Here is a 21,277-nt window from a genome sequence, read left to right as displayed (position 1 = left end):
GCACCTACGTTTGAAAAAAATGTATCTGCATTTCTATGTACATTTTTATTCATTAGATGCATCACTATGGATCTAATCCCAGGGCCACTGTAGTCAATGCCTCCCAGTGATGTCTACAGAACCTGCTCCTTTTGAAATCAGTGCCAAAAATACCATTGCCCAGCAGGGGCAGGATTGGACCCTTGGTGATAACTTTTTATTCATTCAAGATGTAATGGGAGGTTTTTAGGAACAGGTTAGACAAATACCAGTCAGGGATGGTCTAGGTTGACTTGGTCCTGCCTCAGCACAGGGGACTGATATGGCCTCCTGAGGTCCCCTCCAGCCCTACATGTCTATGATTCTATGAAATGTACGTAAAATGTAGATACAAAATTTCAAACTAAGATACAAATTTAGGTGCTAAACTTCAGGTATCTCTAGGTACACAAATAAGAGGTCCCAAATACAGGCCCCAATTCTGCCACCCTTGTGCTGGCAAAAACTCCCTGCAGCATTTTGCCAGCACAAGGACTGAAACAGAAGCCCTACATTGAATACAGATGAATGAATTTATAGGCCAAGCCATCTCATAGATCTCATGAGGCAAAATATATATATATATATATATATTTGAAACAAGTAAATGACAAGTACATTTCCAATATGCCATAACTTTAAACCTTCTTTCCTGGTTGCTACCAAACTTTCCAAAAAAGCTTTACTCCGGAATGAAATGTGACATGCAAAATTTCAGGAAGATCAATTTCTTTTCAGATGTGGTTGTAAAAATTATGCTTCCAGGGGAATGCCAGCTTCAATCTTAACTATGGCCCAACTATTGCTGCACCAGAATAAAGCATTTGGATATAATATGGTACATTGAAAAGTATATTATGTATTTCTGCATTTCATAAAACTCCTCAGAGTTTGCAGCAACAAATTTCTTTCAAAACACAGACAACACCTAAAGCAAACAATAATGTTCTTACAATTGTAAAAGGAGTTGATAAGAGTTAAATAAATCAGTAGACCATATATTGATTCAGGGGTAAAATGGCTTATCCATGTGCAAAAACCATAGCAGTGGAGAACCAGGAAAATAGTTGATCAAATACCTCTCCACCTTCAGCAAATGACTAGAGATGTGTGCGCATGCATGAGAAACAGGAATTTCCAAATCAGTGTTTTCAAAAAATATATTTCCTTTTCAGGCCTCCATTCTTTTTTTCTACAGTAAAAACAATTGTCTTTCATGTTTGCTAGGGTTCTTTGGTATCTGGATTAAACAAAGTTAATACAGGAAAAGAAGATATAGGTGAATTTAAGCAAAACTGCATCTCGGCCAACTCACACTGAAACTCAAACTAACAGTTAGAAGCAAACAAGAAGCTGATCTTGCACAGACGTGCATGCTTGGGCATCTCTGGATAGGGGAGCAGTCCCATAGCACGGCATAAAGTTACTTAGGTGCCCATGATATTGCAGGTTCAGGCCCTTCGACCCTGATCCTAGAAACTAGCACGTGTGTGATTTTATGTAGGTGAATAGTCCCGCTGAATTTGACTGGACTGTTCATGAGTGTAAAATTACACACATTCGAACATCTCTGCAGGCTCAGGGTCTCGGGGCGTTAGTCTTCGCACTTACTGGCAGTACAGCAAACTGTGATTTCAGTAACGTGGAAAATCTGGAAAAAATCCACCCAGAGTCCTGTTGGTGTAACAGATCAGAATCTGGTCCAGTAACTCAGAGTGGAAAGCTATCGATGGTCTCAAGTTCTGGATGTAGGACTGTAGTGAAAAAGAAAAAAAAAAAAAGTTACTCAACCAACCTAGCTCCTAGATTGAGAAACACATGGCCACTAGCCATCAGAAGCTACAAAACAGGGTACTACATTGAAATATAGGGGCTGATTCAGTAGTCAGCAAATTTCTTTGTTTGCTTTTAATGAAAATAATCTAGACATTGCACTAATGGATTTGCAGTATTTATAATGAAAAATGTGACAACGTTTAGACACGCTGTGACTGCTGCTTACCACACCAATCATGATAGTTTCACTGTTACCTTGTCCTCCTTCCCATTTGTTACTTCCACCTTCTGTGCCATGTCACATACAGTACACCACTACCCAGATATAACGCTGTCCTCGGGAGCCAAAAAATCTTATCGTGTTATAAGTGAAACCGCGTCATATTGAACTTGCTTTGATTCGCCGGAGCGCGCAGCCCCACCCCCCCCGGAGCACTGCTTTACCGCATTATATCCGAATTGATGTTATATCGGGTCATGTTATATTGGGGTAGAGGTGTACTTAAATCATAAGCTTATTGGGGCCAGGACATCTTCACTGATCCCAGAGTGGGGCCTCTGTGCGCTAATGCAATATCAATACCAGTAACAACTCATCACTCAGAAGCAGATTCCTGAAGACTTCTGATGCCTGGTATAAATGATACAATATTTTCAGTGCTTCTGAGTCAAGTCTGACCTATTATTACTATCCAGCAACCACTCTTCTTTAATCATTGTGCATTGAGAACAACAACAACAACAACAAAAAATATCAGGATTATTAAATGTACTTGGAAACCAGAACAGATTCCTTTACAGGATCCAAAAGTAATTGATTACTGTATTATTGATTCAATTCTTAGCGAAATAATAGACTACCACTGCAAAGCAAAGGGAAAGCACTCTATAAATGCCAAGCATTAGTAGCATGGTAGATTAGTGTTCTGTTGTGTTCTCAAATACTGTACCACCTCTCTCTCCCCTCCCTGCTTCCCAGCAGCTGCACTTCACAGCAACACTATGGCTAGTCAAGTCCAGGGAGGCTAGACTCAAATGGTGAGCAGCCCAGTGGCTGTGGGTCAGCTGTGAAACAGCAACAGATAAAGAGCCTAAGCTTTGCAACCGTCAGGTCTTGCAGAAAACATCTGAATAATTTGGGCTAGTCCACACTAGAAAGTTGCACTTTTAAAAACTCTCTGTCTAGTTAAAGCAGTACAACCCCAAGCAGTATAGATCCTGCTATCTTGGTATAAAGGTCCTTTATACAGGTACAGCTATTCCCACATGGGAAGGAGAAGAATTATAGCAGTATAAGGCACCTTTATACTGGTATATCTATGTCCACACAGGCTTTTACTGGCATAACTATTGTTAAAACAAATCCCATCCTAGTTATATTGGTAAAACTTTTAAATGCAGACCAGGCCTTTGTTTGCTTGTTCTGAAGTTATGTAGATGCGTTGATGACCTACCCACAATTATCATCACCATTTATGTTTTGTATTATCATAATGCCTAAGAGCCCTCGTCCTGGACCAGGACCCCATTGTGCTAGGCTCTGTACAAACAATGACTCAAATCTTTTTTTCAGAGTGGTCACAATTAATTTAGAACCCATCACAACGTGAAGGAACAGTGAGTGTTTCTCCTGAGTTTGCACTTACCTCCATGGAATGTCATTTCTCATCACATTGCCCAACTGTCTAGTTTTGTTTGGTCCTTCTGAAGCTCCTAATACCTGCTTTTAGCCTTGAATAACCTCAAAAATTCAGCATCATTCCCAAATTTTAGCACATCACCATTCACTCTCTCTCCTAGGCCCTAATAAATATGTTAAAGGCAGTGATGCGAGTAGAGTTTAACTCTTAATGGTACGGTACCGCCCCCCCCCAACCCCGCTCACAAAAACATTCCGTGACTAGAGCCCCGCGTGGATACAAATTTATACCCGCGGATGCGGATAGCCGCAGATAGAAATCAGTATCTGCTGAAGTGCAGAGCTCTCCCGGGAACTGCAGTGGCGAAAGGAGCAGAATGTGGGGCCACCGTTTTCAGGAGCCAGCGCCCCATGCCGCCAGCTCCTCCAGTGTGCTTGTGTTAAGGCTGTATCCGCACTTTGAACTTTAGGGTACAAAATGTGGGGGCCTGCATGAAGACTTTTAAGCTTAACTACCAGCTTAGCTTTGGTTCGCTGCCACCATTCCATGGCTAATTTCCTTCCCTGGGTAGCCTTAAAAGACCCCCTTGGATTTAAAACAAGGAGAAATTAACCATTCCCCCTCCTTTCTTTTACCAACTTCTGGTGAATACAGATCCAAACCTCTTGGATTTTAAAACAAGGAAAAATTAATCAGGTTTTTAAAAAGAAGGCTTTTAATTAAAGAAAAAGGTAAAAATCATCTCTGTAAAATCAGTATGGAAATTAACCTTACAGGGTAATCAAACTTAAAGAGCTCAGAGGACTCCCTTCTAGTCTTAGGTTCAAAGTACAGCAAACAAAGATAAACACTCTAGTAAAAGGTACATTTACAAGTTGAGAAAACAAAGTAAAACTAAGACGCCTTGCCTGGCTATTTACTTACAAGTTTAAAATAGAAAAAACTTGTTTAAAAAAATGTAAAAAACCTAAATTAATGTCTGGTCCCCCTCAGCCCCAAAAGCAAAACAAACAACCCAAACAAAAAGCACAAACAAAAGCTTCCCCCCCCCCAAAATTAAAAATATCTTGTCCCCTTATTGGTCCTTTGGGTCAGATGCCAGCCAGGTTACCTGAGCTTCTTAACCCTTTACAGGGAAAAGGATTTTGGAGTCTCTGGCCAGGAGGGATTTTATAGTACTGTACACAGAACAGCTGTTACCCTTCCCTTTATAGTTATAACAGCCTGTATCACCCCCAGCCCTGTTTTCCAATGGGGCTGTACAGACTCCAGCTAGGAGACGCAGTTGTGTGGAAGGGGTTGGGGCAGTACAGCCGTGCTGGAAGAGCTGCTGCTGTGGGGTGCTGGCTCTTGGGAGCGGCGGCTCCACGTTCTGCTCCTTTGACCACTGTGGTTCCCGGGAGAGCCCTGCAGTTCAGCAGATACAGATTTCTATCTGTGGATATCCACATCCCTGGGTATAAATTTGTATCTGCGCAGGGCTCTACAATTCATTCTTGAAAATGTGTCTTTCCGGTACAGCGTACCGGCAATAAATGTCTTAATGGTACAGTGTACCTGACCGTACCGGCTTACCTGCACCACTGGTTAAAGGGTAACTGTTCTATTAAACCTCCTTCCATCTTGATAATAGTCCAGTTATTTCTCCTTTTTGTTTTCTAATTCTGTCAACCAGTGAGTTGACAAATAAAAGGATCATTTTAATGTAAACTGTAATGTGAACAATAACTCCTCCCCTTTCTGCAGGGCAGCTGTGAGTTAAGGAGAGCAGGCTAAGATTCTCAACCGGTGTAAATCAGTGTGGCTCTGTGAGGATCTGGCCCAGAGTGTCAGATTTGGCTTTCGATTTCTTTGTCTGGATGTAAGAAACTTTCTGTTTCTTATTCAAAACGAACACTCGGTGCTAAAGGAACCAAAGAACAATGCCGAATAGTTCTCCTGAGATGAAGGGATGGCTGCCAGCCACATGAATGCCATAGGACAGAGGGTGCCAAGCGCCTCTGGCAACCTGATGGTTAAGGCTTTGTAAAGATAAACACCTCCCTAATTTTAACACTCTGGTTCTTCTCCTGAACTTCTTAATAAGGAGGCTACAGCGTACAGCTGACTGAGAATGCATAAGACTGTAAAGGTGGCACACAAAGGGATATAAATTGGGTGTGTTCTTATTTTACTTCTTCATGATGTATGACGGCCCAAGAGAATTTGTTTTCTTTAAACGAGCTTTTTCCACAATTGTGATTTTCTTAGAAATATGAGGAATGTCAAGTCTTGCCTTCCCGGTTCTAGCTGGAGAATTTCTTGTTTGGCTCAGAAATGTGGAGAGGCAGCTTTTTTCAGCCTTCAGCTGAAAGGGCAGAAGTGCCGAAACCTTCACAAACAGCTTTTCCCATCTTCCCATTCTTTACATCTGCCAATTCTCAGTTCTTACAATTTCTTCTGAAGCAGCTGGTGCTGGCCCTTTTTAGAGCCAGCATTGATCTGATCCAGCCCGGAAATTCCTATGTTGTCCGCATGTCTGAATTAAATAGGTTGGACCTAGTCTATTCAAGAGGTTTTAACCAGTGTAAGCAAACAAGAATCATTTGCCCTCTCAGCCAGTCTAGGTCTCTGTGCGTCAGAATCCTGCTAGCTCTGAAGTTATCAAGAGAGTCTTCAGATTACACACAAGACTTGAATTTCCAAAGTGAAAAAAAAAAAAAACACACTGAAAAAACCACACACACCCAAAAACCATGTAAAAACAAAACCAAATCAGGCCTATTTTATACACCAGCAAGAAGAGAAAAATGGTGCAAGCGTAACTTCCACCCGCACCCATCCTTTGCAGGTTACCTTTAGACGTCTGGCAGATACGGAGCAGATTTGCCAGTGGTGACAAGCCAAGGATACTCACTGGCCTGGGTTCTGATAATGCAGGTGACTCAGATGGGCCCTAGATGAGAACTGGCTCTCTGAATTTGCGGACAGCTACCAAAATCATTTTAAACGTTAGTTACAGACGGGCCTCTCAAGACCAGCAGAATATATATTTAGAATCAGTATGATCACTTGCAGATCTAGAAGACCAGATAAACTTGGTAACCCTAATGTTTGGCCAAAGTGGTGCCTCCCATCTCTTATGAACATGCAGAATGCTAAAATTATGGCTAAAGGCCTCAGTTCCCATAGTTATGATGATACTGGTGAACTGGTGATCCCAGAACAAACTCGTGAAATATCCAGCACAGAGTTGCAAATCCTTATGTACCTTTGTTTCTCTGAATTAGGATTGTTGTTAAAAATTGCCTTCATAAAAGATGTGGTGAAGAAAGAATCTACCTACTGTGACAAAGTTCCTCCTCTATTTTGGTGGGTCTTGCGCTTATTGGCGGATTTTCTTGCCTCAGAGATTCACCATGTGAGTTGGGGAACAGCCCAGAGACCTTCCCCTCTGGGAGAACCCACAGTCCAGGTCAATTGGGAGGTTTGGGGGGAACCCGGGCCCACCCTCTACTCTGGGTTCCAGCCCAGGCCCCTGTGGACTGCAGCTGTCTATAATGCCTCCTGTAACAGCTACATGACAGCTACAACTCCCTGGGCTACTTCCCCATGGCCTCCTCCAAACACCTTCCTTATTCTCACCACAAGACCTTCTTCCTGGTGTCTGATAATGCTTGTGCTCCTCAGTCCTCTAGCTGCACACCCTCTCACTCTCAGCTCCTTGCGCCTCTTGCTCCCAGTTCCTCACACTCCCACCACAACTGAAGTGAGCTCCTTTTTAAAACCCAGGTGCCCTGATTAGCCTGCCTTAATTGATTCTAGAAGCTTCTTCTTAATTGGCTCCAAGTGTCCTAATTAGCCTGCCTGTCTTAACTGGTTCCAGCAGGTTCCTGATTACTCTAGTGCAGCCCCTGCTCTGGTCACTCAGGAAGCAGAAAACTACTCATCCAGTGACCAGTATATTTGCCCTCTACCAGACTCCTGTACCCCACTGGTCTGGGTCTGTCACACTACCTTATAAAGTTACACTTTCTGCAGTATATGATGTACTGAACCTATACACATTCAGAAATCTAGAGGACCAAAGTCTATACTCAGCAATACGGGCATGAATCCAAACTAACTATGGAGGTCAGTGAAGTTACTTTAGATTTACACTGGTATAACTGAGTGCAGAATTTTGGTCCAGAGACTATGCCAAAGGGCAGATGCAGTATCAATTTAATATCCTGTAAGCAAAGTCTTTCCTCTGACTCCAGTGACTCCTGACTTTCCATTGACTCCTTCCTGTCTGAAGGATTATGGCCTGCCCTTACAGGGAGCATAGACTCTTACAAACCTATAAATATTTACTGAAATACTAAGGAGTCCAAGTTTCCTCATTTCATCCCTTTGTTTTCCATTTTTTTGTTTTTGTTTCTGACCTGTACGCAATCCAGGCCAGTGGCAAAGTAAATTTGTTATCGACCCATAGAAAATGGACCTGGACACCACTGTTACCATTTAACATTCTTTCCAAAACAGCTCTATTGCCAGAGGAAAGGAAAAACAGTCATGGCCCATAAAGCTCTGATGTCACTAAGCCTGGAATATCGTACTCAGATCCGGGCACCTTATGAGACAGATACAGTACTGAGTAGAGATACACATTTGAGGAAGTTCAACAACAAAACTGATGTGGAGTCTAGTGGGATTGGTTTACAAAGAAAGATTTAAATGCATGTAACTTGGTTAAGCATTGACAAAATGGAGGAGACATGATAACGGGCTATAAATATGTGAAGAATGTAAACACTCAGAAGGGGGAGGAGTTTTTTTTAGTGTGTTGAATAGGTCAGAGATATGACTGGGGCTCGTAGGATGCAAGTAATATTTAGGCTAAAGATATAGAAAAAACTTCTTAGCAGTGAGGTATCCTGTGATGAGCCTCTAAAGGAAGCGGTGGAAGACACATCGTTTGGGACATTTAGAACTAGACAGGGGAACAATCCCACCCTAGTCAGTGAACAGACTACAGCAGATGAATTAACAGGTCCCTTCCACCTCTACAGACTCTTAGCCAAATCTTGCTTTCAAGTACATCCACGCAACCCTAGTGACGTCAAAGTATTCACATAGGAATAAACAGGAGCAGAGTTTGGGCCAATGATTCGATACACAGTATCGAACCTTCACCTGGTGAAATGTAAAACAGGAATTGCTCCAAGAATTGTACCATTGGCTTGGAGAGACAAGAGTTCCCACCTGACTCCTTGAATATCCACCTGCCAACACTGTGGCACATATTACCATGAACATAGTGCTAGGTGCCTCACAGCATACAGAAATGAAACAGTTTCAGTGTTGTTCTACTTCATGGTACAGTACAAATGCTTTAGTTCACGTTAATCCAGCCCTGTCATCACAGTCTCTGAGGTCCTAAACAGACAATGCAACAAGGAAATAGCTGTACTATTTTCTATAAATATGGTGCATGGCTGTGTGTGTTTATGATGGGTCACTTATCATGGAGTTAGAGCAAAAGGGTTGTTAGAGGACCCAAGCAGGAAAGGTAACACAATAACATAGATGAGGGTTCTGAGGAAGCAATGGAGAAGCTGTTTATTGGGGGAATAACCCCTACTAGATTCCAGGTAGGCTAGAGTGGATTGCTCTTCCTAAGGCTAAGCCTAGGATCAAAAGGAGGATACTAAACATTAGAGGACCCTAGGCCCAGAAAAGGGCGAGGGCTACAGGAGTGGCAAGAGGCTGCCCTGGGAGTGTCAGTGAGAGCTGACAGGCTGGCAAGGGGACACAGAGACACAGCAATTGAAGCAGGGGCAGTCAGCCTCTCCCAATGTAGACACAGACAACAGGGCTGGCTGAGACACATGAAAGCTGGCGAGGAAAGATTAAGGCTTAGGCTAAGGGAAATCTGCATGTAGCCCTTTAATGTTTGTACCCTTTGCTCTGTGGAAATGAATATATAATGCATTATTTTGAAGAAGCTGTTCTGAGTCACTTTTAACCACTTTGCTGGTCGCAGGTCCCCAGAGCGAAAAGGCTTACGGATGCCTAACTCAGCTGGGCCTCAGTTCATGTGGTTGAGAAACAAGGAGTCTGACACCCACAGCCAGACTGGTTGGACTGCATTGTTCCGCCTGGAGTGAGGAGCAGGAAGTCAGGCCTGTCACTTAAGGGGAGAGAGTAAAAAAAAAAAGATTCAAAGCACAGTTCACCCTGTAACCATGACAGCAACATACAGGGGAGAATCATCCAAGGAGCAAGTCTGCAGGAGCATCACCCACCTACAGCAGAAAGGCCTGAAGGCTGATTTTGTCATTAGATTGTTGACAGAAACTAACCCAGTGGGTTTAGTTTCTATTTGTCCTTCTTCTCAGAATGCTGCTGTTCTGTGTGAGGTGAAACTGTGTGCAGCAGCAGGAGTCCACAGAGTGTCACGCTGATTCCTACCCACCACAAGAGTGCACGAGTCTCTCCAAAGAGCAGCTTGCCCAGGAAGGCCTGAGGGAAGGAAAGAGAAATACATTCACAAGGCAGAGTTGCAAAGAAATCTTCTCCAGTACAAAACCTGGGGCAGATCCTCAGCTGGTGTGTACAATGGCCTAGCTCCATTGAAGTCAGTGGAGCTACGCTGAATTACACCACTAGATGATCTGACCCGTGATTCTTAGTATAAAGCCTGCCTAACGAAACTACCGCAACCATCACCAACAGGAACATCTGCTGCTGCTTAGATTCACCGGAGTTAAAGTTGGAAAAGACCTACTAGGTCACCCAATCCATTTTACAGCCAACACAGGATTGGTCCCTGGTGCTTTGTCCAGCCCAGTAAGAGAGACTTGGCAGATGCTGATTTTTGTTTTTTTTTATAATTTTGACAGATAATGTTGACTTAAGCATTTTTTTTTTCCAATTTACATATTCACAGCTGTGGGAAATTATGGAGTGTCAGACAATTATTTAATGATAATAGATGTTGAAATTCAAACAGCTAAAGCTTTATAATCATTAACACACACAACTGTCAACATCACATGTCAAAATATACAAAATAAATATCTTTACATCAAACTCCAATATGTTCTCAAGCAGCATTCTTCTTACTTTGCCTAGCTGTAAATTTGAATGATCCTTGATGGAAATATATTTCAGTGGTTTATGTTTGTATGGCGAAATTCACGTTTACTGACATTTACTGATAAAAATCGAATCCTTCCAAGCCTTCTCTTAAATGTCCAAAGTGATGGGACTACCCTGAAACACTATTCTGCAGATTAAGATGGGAATGTCTTCTTCATATTTGACTTTATTTTCTCTTTCTTAATTTTATCCCATTACTCTTACTTATACTCCCTAAATTCCTCTCTATCCTTGGCAAAATTCCCACTGAGTTCAGTGGGCCCAGAATGTCACCTCTAGTATTTAAGTCATCTCTTGGCCAAATGAGTGGTTTTAAACCTTCCTTGCAAATCAGTGCTGCAGACCCTGATCTTTTTTGCTGGTCATCTCTGTAATCTCTGAAGATCTTCTATGGTCAATATCTTTCTGGAAACAAGGGGACTGATCTAAAGTTCACTGAAGTCAACAGAAAGACCACTGGACTTTGGATCAAGCCCATAGTGCAATATGTCAGTTGAAGAGTTACAGGTAAGCAGGGGCAAGTGTAAAACACCCCATATTCCTAAAGGCATGATGGTTTTGGCTTGGGGCTTGCTAAAGAGTGATGCAAAGTAAAAGTGAAACCCTGACAATGTCTCTCCTCTCCAGTTCTTAAGCATGCACAAGGACAAGGCCAGTCTGTCACAACCTATCAGAAAATTATGATAAACACTAAACCAACCACAAGTCATTGAGCAAGATAGCATTTGCTTATGTAGTAGAGAAGAATAATTTCCCTACAGCAATTACTAGGAGAAATTCTATGGCCTGTGTCATGTAGGAGATCAGACTAAATGATCATTGGTTTGATTATCCCACATCTGCCTAATCTGGAGTTCTTACATTTTCCTCTGGAGTATCTGGTGGTGGCCACAGTTAGACAGAATACTAGGCTAGATGGACCCCAGAGGGTCTGATCCAGTCTGGCAATTCCAGCGTCACAGAGGTCCCTTCTGGCCTTCAAATCTATGACATAAGTTCTACTCACCGAAGAGATGAAGTTGGAGGCTGTTGTTGTCACCGTGGCGGTCGCTGAGGAAGAGGAATAGTGGAGGGCTTTTGCAAAGAAGGTCCACATGACAGCATTGCATGCAAACACCAGACCAACACATCCTACTCGGAGCACCACGTGTAACTGCAGAAGGGGGATGGTGGAAATACAGATTTTTTTCACTGACAGTTGACTCTCCCAATTATTTTGCAAATACGTTAGGCAAAATAAAATGTCACAAGCTGTGAAATGGCCTGGACCTGAATTACAAACATTATTTTGTGAAATCTCAACTCTTGTGTTTCTACATTTACTAATATACCATATAAAAAGGAGGCAAATTACGAAGACTGTTCTGACATTTAAACGGATGATACATTAGAGGATCCGATGCCCTGTTTTTTCCCCTCACCATTAAAGAACGGAAATCTGGAGAGTGGAAAAAAAAGACACGTGGGAAAACAGAACGGTTGCTCTTCTCTTTACCACCTACCACTGAATGAAGGAGAATCCCTCAGTAAGTGCTTGATCCTACAAGATACCAAGCGCCATCCACTCCTATTATCTTAAAAATCATTTGATGGAGCACATAACCCTGTAGATGTTGAGCTTCTGAGCAGACTTGGGGCTTCAGAGAATGTCAGTTTCTCAATTTCCTTGGCCTAGATTCCTGGAGAATTAAAATCTCCTACCCTCCAACTGCATCCAAGCTCCACATGTTCTTTATCTTGTGGTCAGACTGGGTGGGGGGAACTGGAGACTGCTTCATGGAAGAAAATTCCCTAAGAAATGGATCCATCCTTGCTGGAACATCCTTAGAAATGCATTATCTGAGAGATCTGCTCTCAGCCTTTGAGCTTTAGGCTACCAAAGAGGAGCCAGAGGACAAAGTTCTGCAAAATCTCAGTCCCCAGGTTGACTGTTCTGGGCTGTGAGGAGAAGAAAGGAAACCGAGTGCCTGTGCCCATCTGCCAGTTGCTGCTGCTGCTGCATGTGGGTGTGGGGGGTGTCACTGGAGTAGAGGCAGTGGGATATTGGCATATGGAGATGTGCATCAGCAGCAAAGAACGAGCAAGTGATAAAGAAGAAAGAGAGAGCTCTAAGGAGACGAGATAGGGGATTGTTCATGGGAATCAGCAGTAGTCAGCAGCTGTTCAGGATATCATTTCAGTTCAGGCCTATAGTGAGTATAAGTTTATTACCTTCTGGCCATTTGCTCAGTTACCAATCTGAAATGAGCCGGTCTTCCACAATTCCTAGAGAACAGAAGGCCGCTCCACCAAATCTCCCCCACAACCCGAATTCTCAGCAGAATGGCCAAAAGGATTGAATGGTGCCTCAGAGTGAACTTCTGCCTTGTTAGCAGTGGATCCTGCAGAACAATACTGAGGAGGCGTGGTTGCAGGGGAGCTTACACTGCTGCTACCTGTAGTACTGTACTGCACAAGGACTTCTACCTTTGTGGCTGTCAATCAACAAACACTTTTCATGACCGCTACAATAACTCCCCACTTTATGTTACATTAAAATAGAAAAGGGAAATGAGCCGCATATAAATTGTGTGTCTCAAACTAAACAAATAAGTAAAAGAACATACTAAACTGACATACTAAATTGCAGAGGACAACCAACACCACCATAGAAGGAAGCAACTAGAATGTGGATGTAACAATCACAGATGGAGAATGACTCACTGATAGATTATGCAATAAAATCAAGCCCCTCTGGTTATTTCAGACTACAAACTGTATGGAAAACATACATGAATGGTCCTATACTGCTAAGGAAAACAAAACAATCTAGAAAGCCCTCTGAGTCAGGCTTCAATGCATCTAAACCACTTATTTCCTGAGGCACACAATGGGCCAAATTCAGTCCTGGCATAAGAGAGCGCATTGAACCCTGGAGTTGTGCTCGTTTAAGAAAAGGCTAAATTTGATCCAGAATCTGTCCAAAGCATGATATGAAAATCAGATAGAAACCAATGCTCCCTACAACCCTCCTGCTAGCTATTCTGACACAGCGTTTGCAGGGAGACGTTAGAGCAGAGGCAAATCATGTTTCTGCTGAGAGGCATTTGAGAGAATTAAGTTCTATTGTAAATGGTTCTGCACACTCCAGGGGGAGCAGAACCGCTGCAGAGAGAGCTCTGCGCTGCAAGGCAAACAGCCAAGTGCAATCCGGCGGCTGCTGAATTCAAGCACCTTCCAACACTAGCAAGTTGCTAAGACAAAATGAACCTGCAGGTCTGATTAGAAATCGAACCCAGGGTGTGATCCTGCCATGAGCTCTGGATGGACAGGCCCTTCTATCTGTGTAGAGCTCGCTGTAGGATCAGGGCCTCGGTCTGGAAAAAGGCTGCAGTTTTGTTTTGTTTAAGAACCTTGTATTATTTGCAAATCTTCCATTAATATACCCGGGTTTCATGCCCTGATCTGCTCTATGTTATGTCCTTGAAATAAGGATATGGAGAGGTAAGGGAGGAAACTGCAATGGCAAAAAAGCCCTGCAAGCATCTCATGAGTGCCTGAGGGCAGGAAAAACCAATTTTTTTCCTCTGTGCGTTAGATTAATGGCCAAGCCTTCATGGTATATACCTTATGCTAGATCCAACTAAATACCTAAAAGAACTCAATCTTCAATTGATATCAGTGCATGATCCTTTGAACAAACACACCTGAAGGTGTTGCCTTCTCCATGGGGATTAACTGCGCTCTGCCTCACCCTCAGGTGCCTTCATAGCAAAGGAGGCCTTTGTTCATGGTAGGGACAAACTGTTTACTGCCAGCCTAGGGAGGCAATTGGATTTTGTGACACACACAATACCTGGTGGTCAGGATTAAAGACAATGGCCCACATTGTAAATTCAGAGATTGGCTTAATTCTATAAGTTTTTCTTATTAGGCCCCTGATTTGACTTTACAACAGGTCTTTGCATGCAGCTTGTTGGGAACGTAACTGCACATTGGTCACGTCTACTCAACCCCAGTGAGCCAGTTTACACCTCTGCTCCATTGTGTACACTGTCCTCCAGTGGACTGACTGTAGGAATTAGGGTGAGATTTTGAAAAGACTCAGCATTGGCCTAACTCTGTTCCCACTGAAGTTAGTGGTAAAGCTCCCTTGACTTCAACGGAAACTGAGTTAGGCTAAGGCTGAGCACTTTTGAAATTCCCTCCCTTAAAGTCCTTAACGAGGTGAGCCCTCCCACTCCATACTCACCACTTCTTTGGTGAACCTTGTCACGAGGGCGGATTGTGCTCAGACACCACCTGCCTCTTGGGGTTTCTCCTGCTGGGTCCTGTGTTAGTGAGTGCTGGGGTTGGCCTGACGGTGCCGAATTTGCTTCCCTTTTTGCTAGCCCCTTCTTCATAGCCTGGCCCTCTGCCCCTTTGTATCGGACAGTCTCAGCTTTCTTAGGGCGGTGTTACATTTCTGTATAGTGTTACTGTTGGGCGGGGGGATGTGGGAATTTAGAAATAAAAACCCAACCTCTACATTTTAACTAAATTCAACATATTATTTTTATATTTAAAAAGGGCCCAACAAGATGTACCTGTAACAAAAGTACTTCTCATTACCAGGCTAGGTGATCATAATGGTCCCATTTTGGTCTTAAATCGTCTACCTTTTCCAGCCACACTTGCCTCCCATGCTTGCCCTTCTTGTCCAGTTTCCCTTGCTAACCTTTGTCTAACATGGGGCTCAATGCTGTAGAGAGTTATTCCCACAGGCAGCCCAATGAAATCAAATGAACTATGCTCTGGAGGCATTCCCTTGTTTCTAAGAATTGAGCGATCTTATCTTGTTTCTAAGAACTGTTTTGAATATTCAGCCTAATGAATCAAGAGTTACTGGATAGAAAGTTTTTAAGAGCTGAACTTCCTGGAATATTTAAAGTGTAAATTCAAATGATCTCTCTCCTGTCCCAATAGAGGTAAAATACAATGAAAATGGGGTAGGGGGGCTATTTATAATCTCTTGCCTCAGATGAAATTCAAACCACAACCCCTTAAAAGCACTAATCTATGTTTAGCATTAGGTACAACTTTCCAGGTACTGTAAGTAATGGTTGACATTTAACATTCATCCTCAGTTCCTGTAGATTTTTCTTGTCACACAGCCCACTGAAGTCAGCAAGAACCAGACCACTTGCCTATGGCCATGTGCAGTAAGTATAATAGGCCAGGGGAGGCTCTGCCTCTGGTGAGGACCCCTGGTTGTGGGGTTTGGCGGCAAAGTTTTTGCTTTATTATGCCCCATGCAGGTTCTGGGGCGGCGGCGGAGGTACATACCGCCTCAGCGGCTCCAGAACCTGCATGGGGCATATCAAAAAGCGTCTTCTACAGACACTTTTCCCCTGGGCACTGGGTGGGTTGGGTCTGTGGAGGGGCGGCACGGCACAGCTGCAGCCAGCCCCGGGGAGGCTCGGCTTGGGGCTTTGGCCAGCCCGGCTGGAGCTCCTCTGGGTGTGTACGGGGGGAGACTCAAGGCTCTGGCCAGGGCTCCTCCAGGCACCGGGGACACTCTGGGCTGCAGCTGGCCTGAGGCTCCTCTAGCTGAGGGGGAGGGAAGGGGCGCAGGGGGTCTTGTAGCTCCAGCCATAGGGAGGGTGTGGGCGGAAGGGGCGGAGCTGGGGTGTAGGCTCTCCAGAGCGGGGCTCCACCCGCCGCCCATGCCTATGGCTGTGGTACAGACGCTCTTGGGGTGAGAATGCAGAACTAAAACTGATTCTAAGGGTACATCTACAATGCACACTCCGTACGGGGCTAAGTAGAGTCCGTACACTGCACGCCCCCCGGCACGGGTATAAATGGCAGCATAGACGGCGAGGAACTACTTAGGTGAGTAGAGTAAAGACACGCCTGAACCCTGTGAATATGTATATGGCTCTCTACTTGCCCAAGCAGTGCCTCCCCCTGTCTACACTGCTATTTTTAGCAGTATAGTGTCTCCCGGCCTCACCGCTGCCGGAGCCTGTCCACATTGCAGTGACAGACTCTGTAGGCAGGCAAAAACTCTAGAAGGGGGAGACAGTGGGGAAAGGCTTCAGCCAGCTGCTGGAACCTTTCCCCGCTGCTGGGAGGTAGGTGGAGGAGCAGGGACACGGCGCGCTCAGGGGGAGGAGGAAGTGAAGTGGGGTGGGGGGAGGTTGGCTGCCGGTGGGTGCAGAGCACCCACTAATTTTTCCCCGTGGGTGCTCCGGGGCTGGAGCACCCACAGAGTTGGCGCTTATGCCCTGAGGCTAAGAACTGTGCTACTGCTCAGTTCCAGTCACTAGCAAGACAGTTCATGGGTCCACTTGTTATTGTTACAGCTAAAAAGATGAATTGGGTTCAGAATTCTTATTCAAGATGGAGTTAGAAACAGGCAATTGGGAGAAACTACTTGCTTTTAAAAAAGAAAAAACTGTCATGTACTTCTGTACCAGATATGGACTGGCTACAGAGCTTGCTTATACACACCGGATGTGTTCATCATAAGAGCCTTTAATGCTCTGCCAGGTATGGCTCAGGTTAGCTTAAATAAGGTATTTTACAGAGTGGCACCTAGCAGCTGAACAGTACAGTAGCGCGGGGTGGCCAACCTGAGCCTGAGAAGGAGCCGGAATTTACCAACGTACATTGCCAAAGTAATATGTCAGCAGCTCCCCCATCAGCTCCACCCCCAACCCCTTCCCACTCCCAGCGCCTCCCGCCCACCGGCAGCCCTGCGAATCTGCGCCTCCCCCCCCTCCCCACACCTCCTGATCAGCTGTTTCGTGGCATGCAGGAGGCTCTGGGAGGGAGGGGGAGGAGCGAGGGCACAGCAGGCTCAGGGGAGGGGGCGGGAAGGGGTGGAGTGGGGGCAGGGCCTGTGGCAGAGCCAGGGGTTGAGCAGTGAGCACCCCCCGGCACACTGAAAAGTTGGCGCCTGTAGCTCCAGCCCCAGAGTCTGTGCCTATACAAGATGCTGCATATTAACTTCTGAAGAGCCACATGTGGCTCCAGAGCCACAGGTTGGCCGCCCCTGCACTAGCGTTTAGCATCCACTGCACAAAACAGACATGTTGGTCAGTCCTGCTTCAAATAATTAGCAAAGCTAGTCAACATTTTTAATTTCCCCCCCGTCATTATGGAGAGGATCAACATTTTTTGTATTGGGGGGTAGCCGTGTTGGTTTTGTGGGTACAGACTAACAAGGAGTCCCATGGCACCTTAAAGACTAACAGATTTTTTTGGGCATATTTTGAATATTTTTTAAAATAAAAAAGGGTGGGAGAGGATATGCAAAAAAAAGAAAGAAAATTAACCAGCTCTAATAATTAGAAAGGGTGAATTTCCCATTTCCTGAGTTAGGGCCTGATATGTCCAGTCCATTTTTTTGTGGTTTTTCCTTTGGACCTCAAATTGTTCTATCCTGTGCAAGTGTCTAGACTCTCTGATATATTTTTCGATGTGTGCTTTAAAATCCTCACTAACCTCATAATACATAGTTGCTCATTATTTATTATTTACGTGATGCAAAATAATTGTGGTCTCTTGGCATTTGTAATCCAACAAGTACAATTTTGGATATGTCAATAATATTTACTACATGACTAAACAATTCTCCCCATGTGGTTTTTCATATTGCGTACACCTGCAGCCTCACCCCTTGATTTAAAACAGAAATAATCTTTTACTGTATGTGTATGCAAATTCAAACAGGAAATGATACCACAATGTTTAAAAACACAGAAGTGTGTAACTAAAAAAGAAACAATCAAAATGCAAAGCAGCAAAGATCTTCCCAAGATCACTGAACAAAGTTGAACACAGCATCTGAGGCGAGGCATGATGGAAATCAATAACTGCATCTAGTTTTTCTTTTAACGAAAGGAAAAGGAAGGAGAAAAACAACTGGAAGGACAAGAGAAAGCTGTTAGCAAGAGAAAGGAACAAGAACAAATATTTCCTGTTTATTTTAAAGTGCAATAATATCCACAAATTACATGAAGAATTATGGAAAAAGGCTACAAATGAGGGCATTCTGGGTTGGACTGCAGCCATTTCCCATATCATGCTAGCATCTTTCCTTGTGCAGTTTTATCAAAATGGCACCAGAAACTTTTGATCCTATTTATTGGCTTTATATTCACAGTTACTGCTGTGGATTTGTCAGTCTCATGTTAACTGCAACGACATTGCGCTATGAATTCCTGAGTTACAGTACAGCATGCTGAGGAATGATTTTGGCATTAATCTAAGAGGAAAACCTTGCATTACTGAGGAAATGGTGCAAGGATGCTACATAGACTTTAAGGTCAGAAGGGACCACCACGATCATCTAGTCTGACCTCCTGCACATCGCAGGCCACAGAACCTCACCCACCCACTCCTGTTATAGACCCCTAACCTCTGGCTGAGTTACTGAAGTCCTCAAATCATGATTTCAAGACTTCACGTTACAGAGGATCCACCATTTAGACCTGCCAGTCAGGGCCGGCTCCAGCTTTTTTGCTGCCCCAAATGGCGAAGAAAAAAAAAAAAAAAAAGAAAAGAAAAGCCCGACTGAGCTACCGCCGAAGGACCCGCCGCTGAATTGCCACCAAAGAGGAAGCGAGGGACTGAAGGACCCACCACCGAATTGCTGCTGGAGACCTGAACGTGCTGCCCCAATAACAGACAGAGTGTTGCCCCTTTCTATTGACCGCTCCAGGCACCTGCTTCCTTCGCTGGTGCCGGCCCTGCTGCCAGTGACCCATGCTTCAAAGGAAGGTGAACCCCCCAACCCCCCACCCGTTCCGGGTCTCTGCCAATCAGACCCAGGGGAAAATTCCTTCTTGACCCCAAATATGGCAATCAGTTAGATCTGGGGCATGCGGGCAAGACTCACCAGCCAGACACGTGGGAAAGAACTCTCTGTTGTAACTCAGAGCCCTCCCTATCTAGTGGCTCATCACCAGCCATTGGAGATATTTGCTGCAAAGAATCAAATAAGCAATTTATTTTCTGTCACAAAGGTATGAACCATGAGAAGAAAAGCCATAACAGCTGAAGGAACAACTCCACAGCCAGTGGTTTCAGAGTGGATACATTAAGGAACCGCGTGAACTTATAACTATTTGAATGTATTACAAAGCTTTAGTAGAGAGGTCTACCATTTTGACAGTGAGGACAATTAACCATTGGAATAATTTAACCAAGGTAAATTGGTAACTTTTAAAGCAAGCTCGGATGTTTTTCTAAAAGACCTGCTCTAGGAATTATTTTGGGGGTAATTCTATGGCCTGGGTTATACAGGAGGTCAGACTAGATGATCACAGTGCTCCCTTCTGGTCTTGGAATCTATGAATCTACTATGATACAGTATAATAAATACTAATGCAATGCAGTACAGAGCTAGTAAGCTGTTGTGTTAAATCAGCCATAGGAGGTAATGAGGAGCCACGGCAGTGCTTTTTTGTTAACTGTCTGCTCTCACAAAACAGGACACGTACTATGCAGCCACTGATGACGGCTCTGTGACAAGATCTAAGAATCATCACCTGGTGAAATGCTTTATACACCTCTGGAAAGTATGTTACATTTCTTCCAAGCCTTCCCCTGCACATCACACAGTATGCAATATATACTCTGCCCAGTCTCCCACTGACACCTGTGGAAGGATGATTTAATGCAGGAACAGTTTGTTCTTTTCCAATTCTTTAAAATAGCCATTTTTAAAATGCACACGATTATTTCACACCAGTCAACACCAAGTCTGGACCTGAATCTCCACTACCTGCTCTCCCTGGACAGCAGCCACTGAGATGTGTGTCTTAAGACTTAATTCTTGTCAGTTTCGTTTTCACCAGGGAAGACGGATGCACAATAGAACTGCTAGGGGCAGCAATACAGGACACAGGGTGCACACTACAGGGCCTTGCAATGTCCTTCTTTTCTCTCTGAAAGGATGGCTCACAGCTTCATCCAAAATATGGCCTGTCTTTGTAATGGAAAAAACTTTCTCCCTAAGCACATACACAGGAGAGGGGACAGGTATTTAGAAATGTGGTCACCCTTAGTGTACGTACTCCCGGGGGGTCTGCCCAGCCAGGATCTTTGGATATTAACCAGTTCCTGACAAAGCAATACCCAAGGGTCTTATCGGAACTTTGCCTGAGCTCCCCAGAGGCACAAGGAAGGGCGAGTGGCTCTGACTGCGGGCCAACTACAGCTGTGCTGGGACCCTGGGGGTGAGATGGGCTGGGGGGCCGGCGCGGGCACGGACTGTGCGTCTCTTCCAGGGCAGATCACACAGCGGCTGGTTTCTCCGCCTCCCCGCGCCGCCCCCGATGGGGGAAGCGGCGCTCAGTGGCCAGCCAAGGCAAGGAGCAGCTGCCCGGCTCTTACCCAGACACAGGCGCCGGCGGCCTCCGCCGCCTCCCCTCCGGCCGCAGCTGCACACGCGTCCCGCAGGTAATCGGCGCCCAGAGCCAGTTTAGCGGAGCAGGCGGCCAGCGCCCCCAGCAGGCCGGCCACGGCCGAGTGCGCGGCGCCCCAGCCGGCCAGCATCGCAGCAAGCCGAGCCCGCCGGCCCCGCAGCCCGGAGGAGCCGAAGCCACGTGGTGATGCCGCCGGCTGCTCTTCCGGATCTCTGGCGAGCTCACGTGACGGCTCGCCCCGGCGGCTCGCTCCCCTCGGGGGTCGGTGCTGGCGGAAGCGCCGCGCTGATGCGTCCCCAGGCCGGGGCTAGCGGGAGGAGC

General features: G+C 45.0%; 1 protein-coding gene across 3 annotated transcripts in view; it reads right to left on the bottom strand.

The window, feature by feature from the left end:
- Positions 1 to 21,277, bottom strand: part of TMEM42 (transmembrane protein 42) — a 24,787-nt gene extending 3,510 nt beyond the window's left edge. Inside the window, exons 1-4 of one of the 3 annotated variants that reach the window (XR_004644490.1) lie at positions 20,925 to 21,277; positions 11,566 to 11,712; positions 9,704 to 9,920; positions 9,328 to 9,588 (exon numbers count right to left, since the gene is read on the bottom strand). Coding sequence is in view for 1 of the 3 variants with exons in the window: in XM_034760984.1 (XP_034616875.1) it covers positions 9,777 to 9,920; positions 11,566 to 11,712; positions 20,925 to 21,086 (453 nt within the window). In the remaining 2 variants the exon portion in view is untranslated. Of the gene's footprint in view, positions 1 to 9,327; positions 9,921 to 11,565; positions 11,713 to 20,924 lie in introns of those variants that run through there. The other 2 variants (XR_004644491.1, XM_034760984.1) reach the window with 2 other exon arrangements.

The sequence above is a fragment of the Trachemys scripta genome, chromosome 2 (genome assembly GCF_013100865.1).
Source record: "Trachemys scripta elegans isolate TJP31775 chromosome 2, CAS_Tse_1.0, whole genome shotgun sequence".
Taxonomy (NCBI): Eukaryota; Metazoa; Chordata; order Testudines; family Emydidae; genus Trachemys; species Trachemys scripta.
This window is presented reverse-complemented; position numbering and strand designations above follow the sequence as displayed.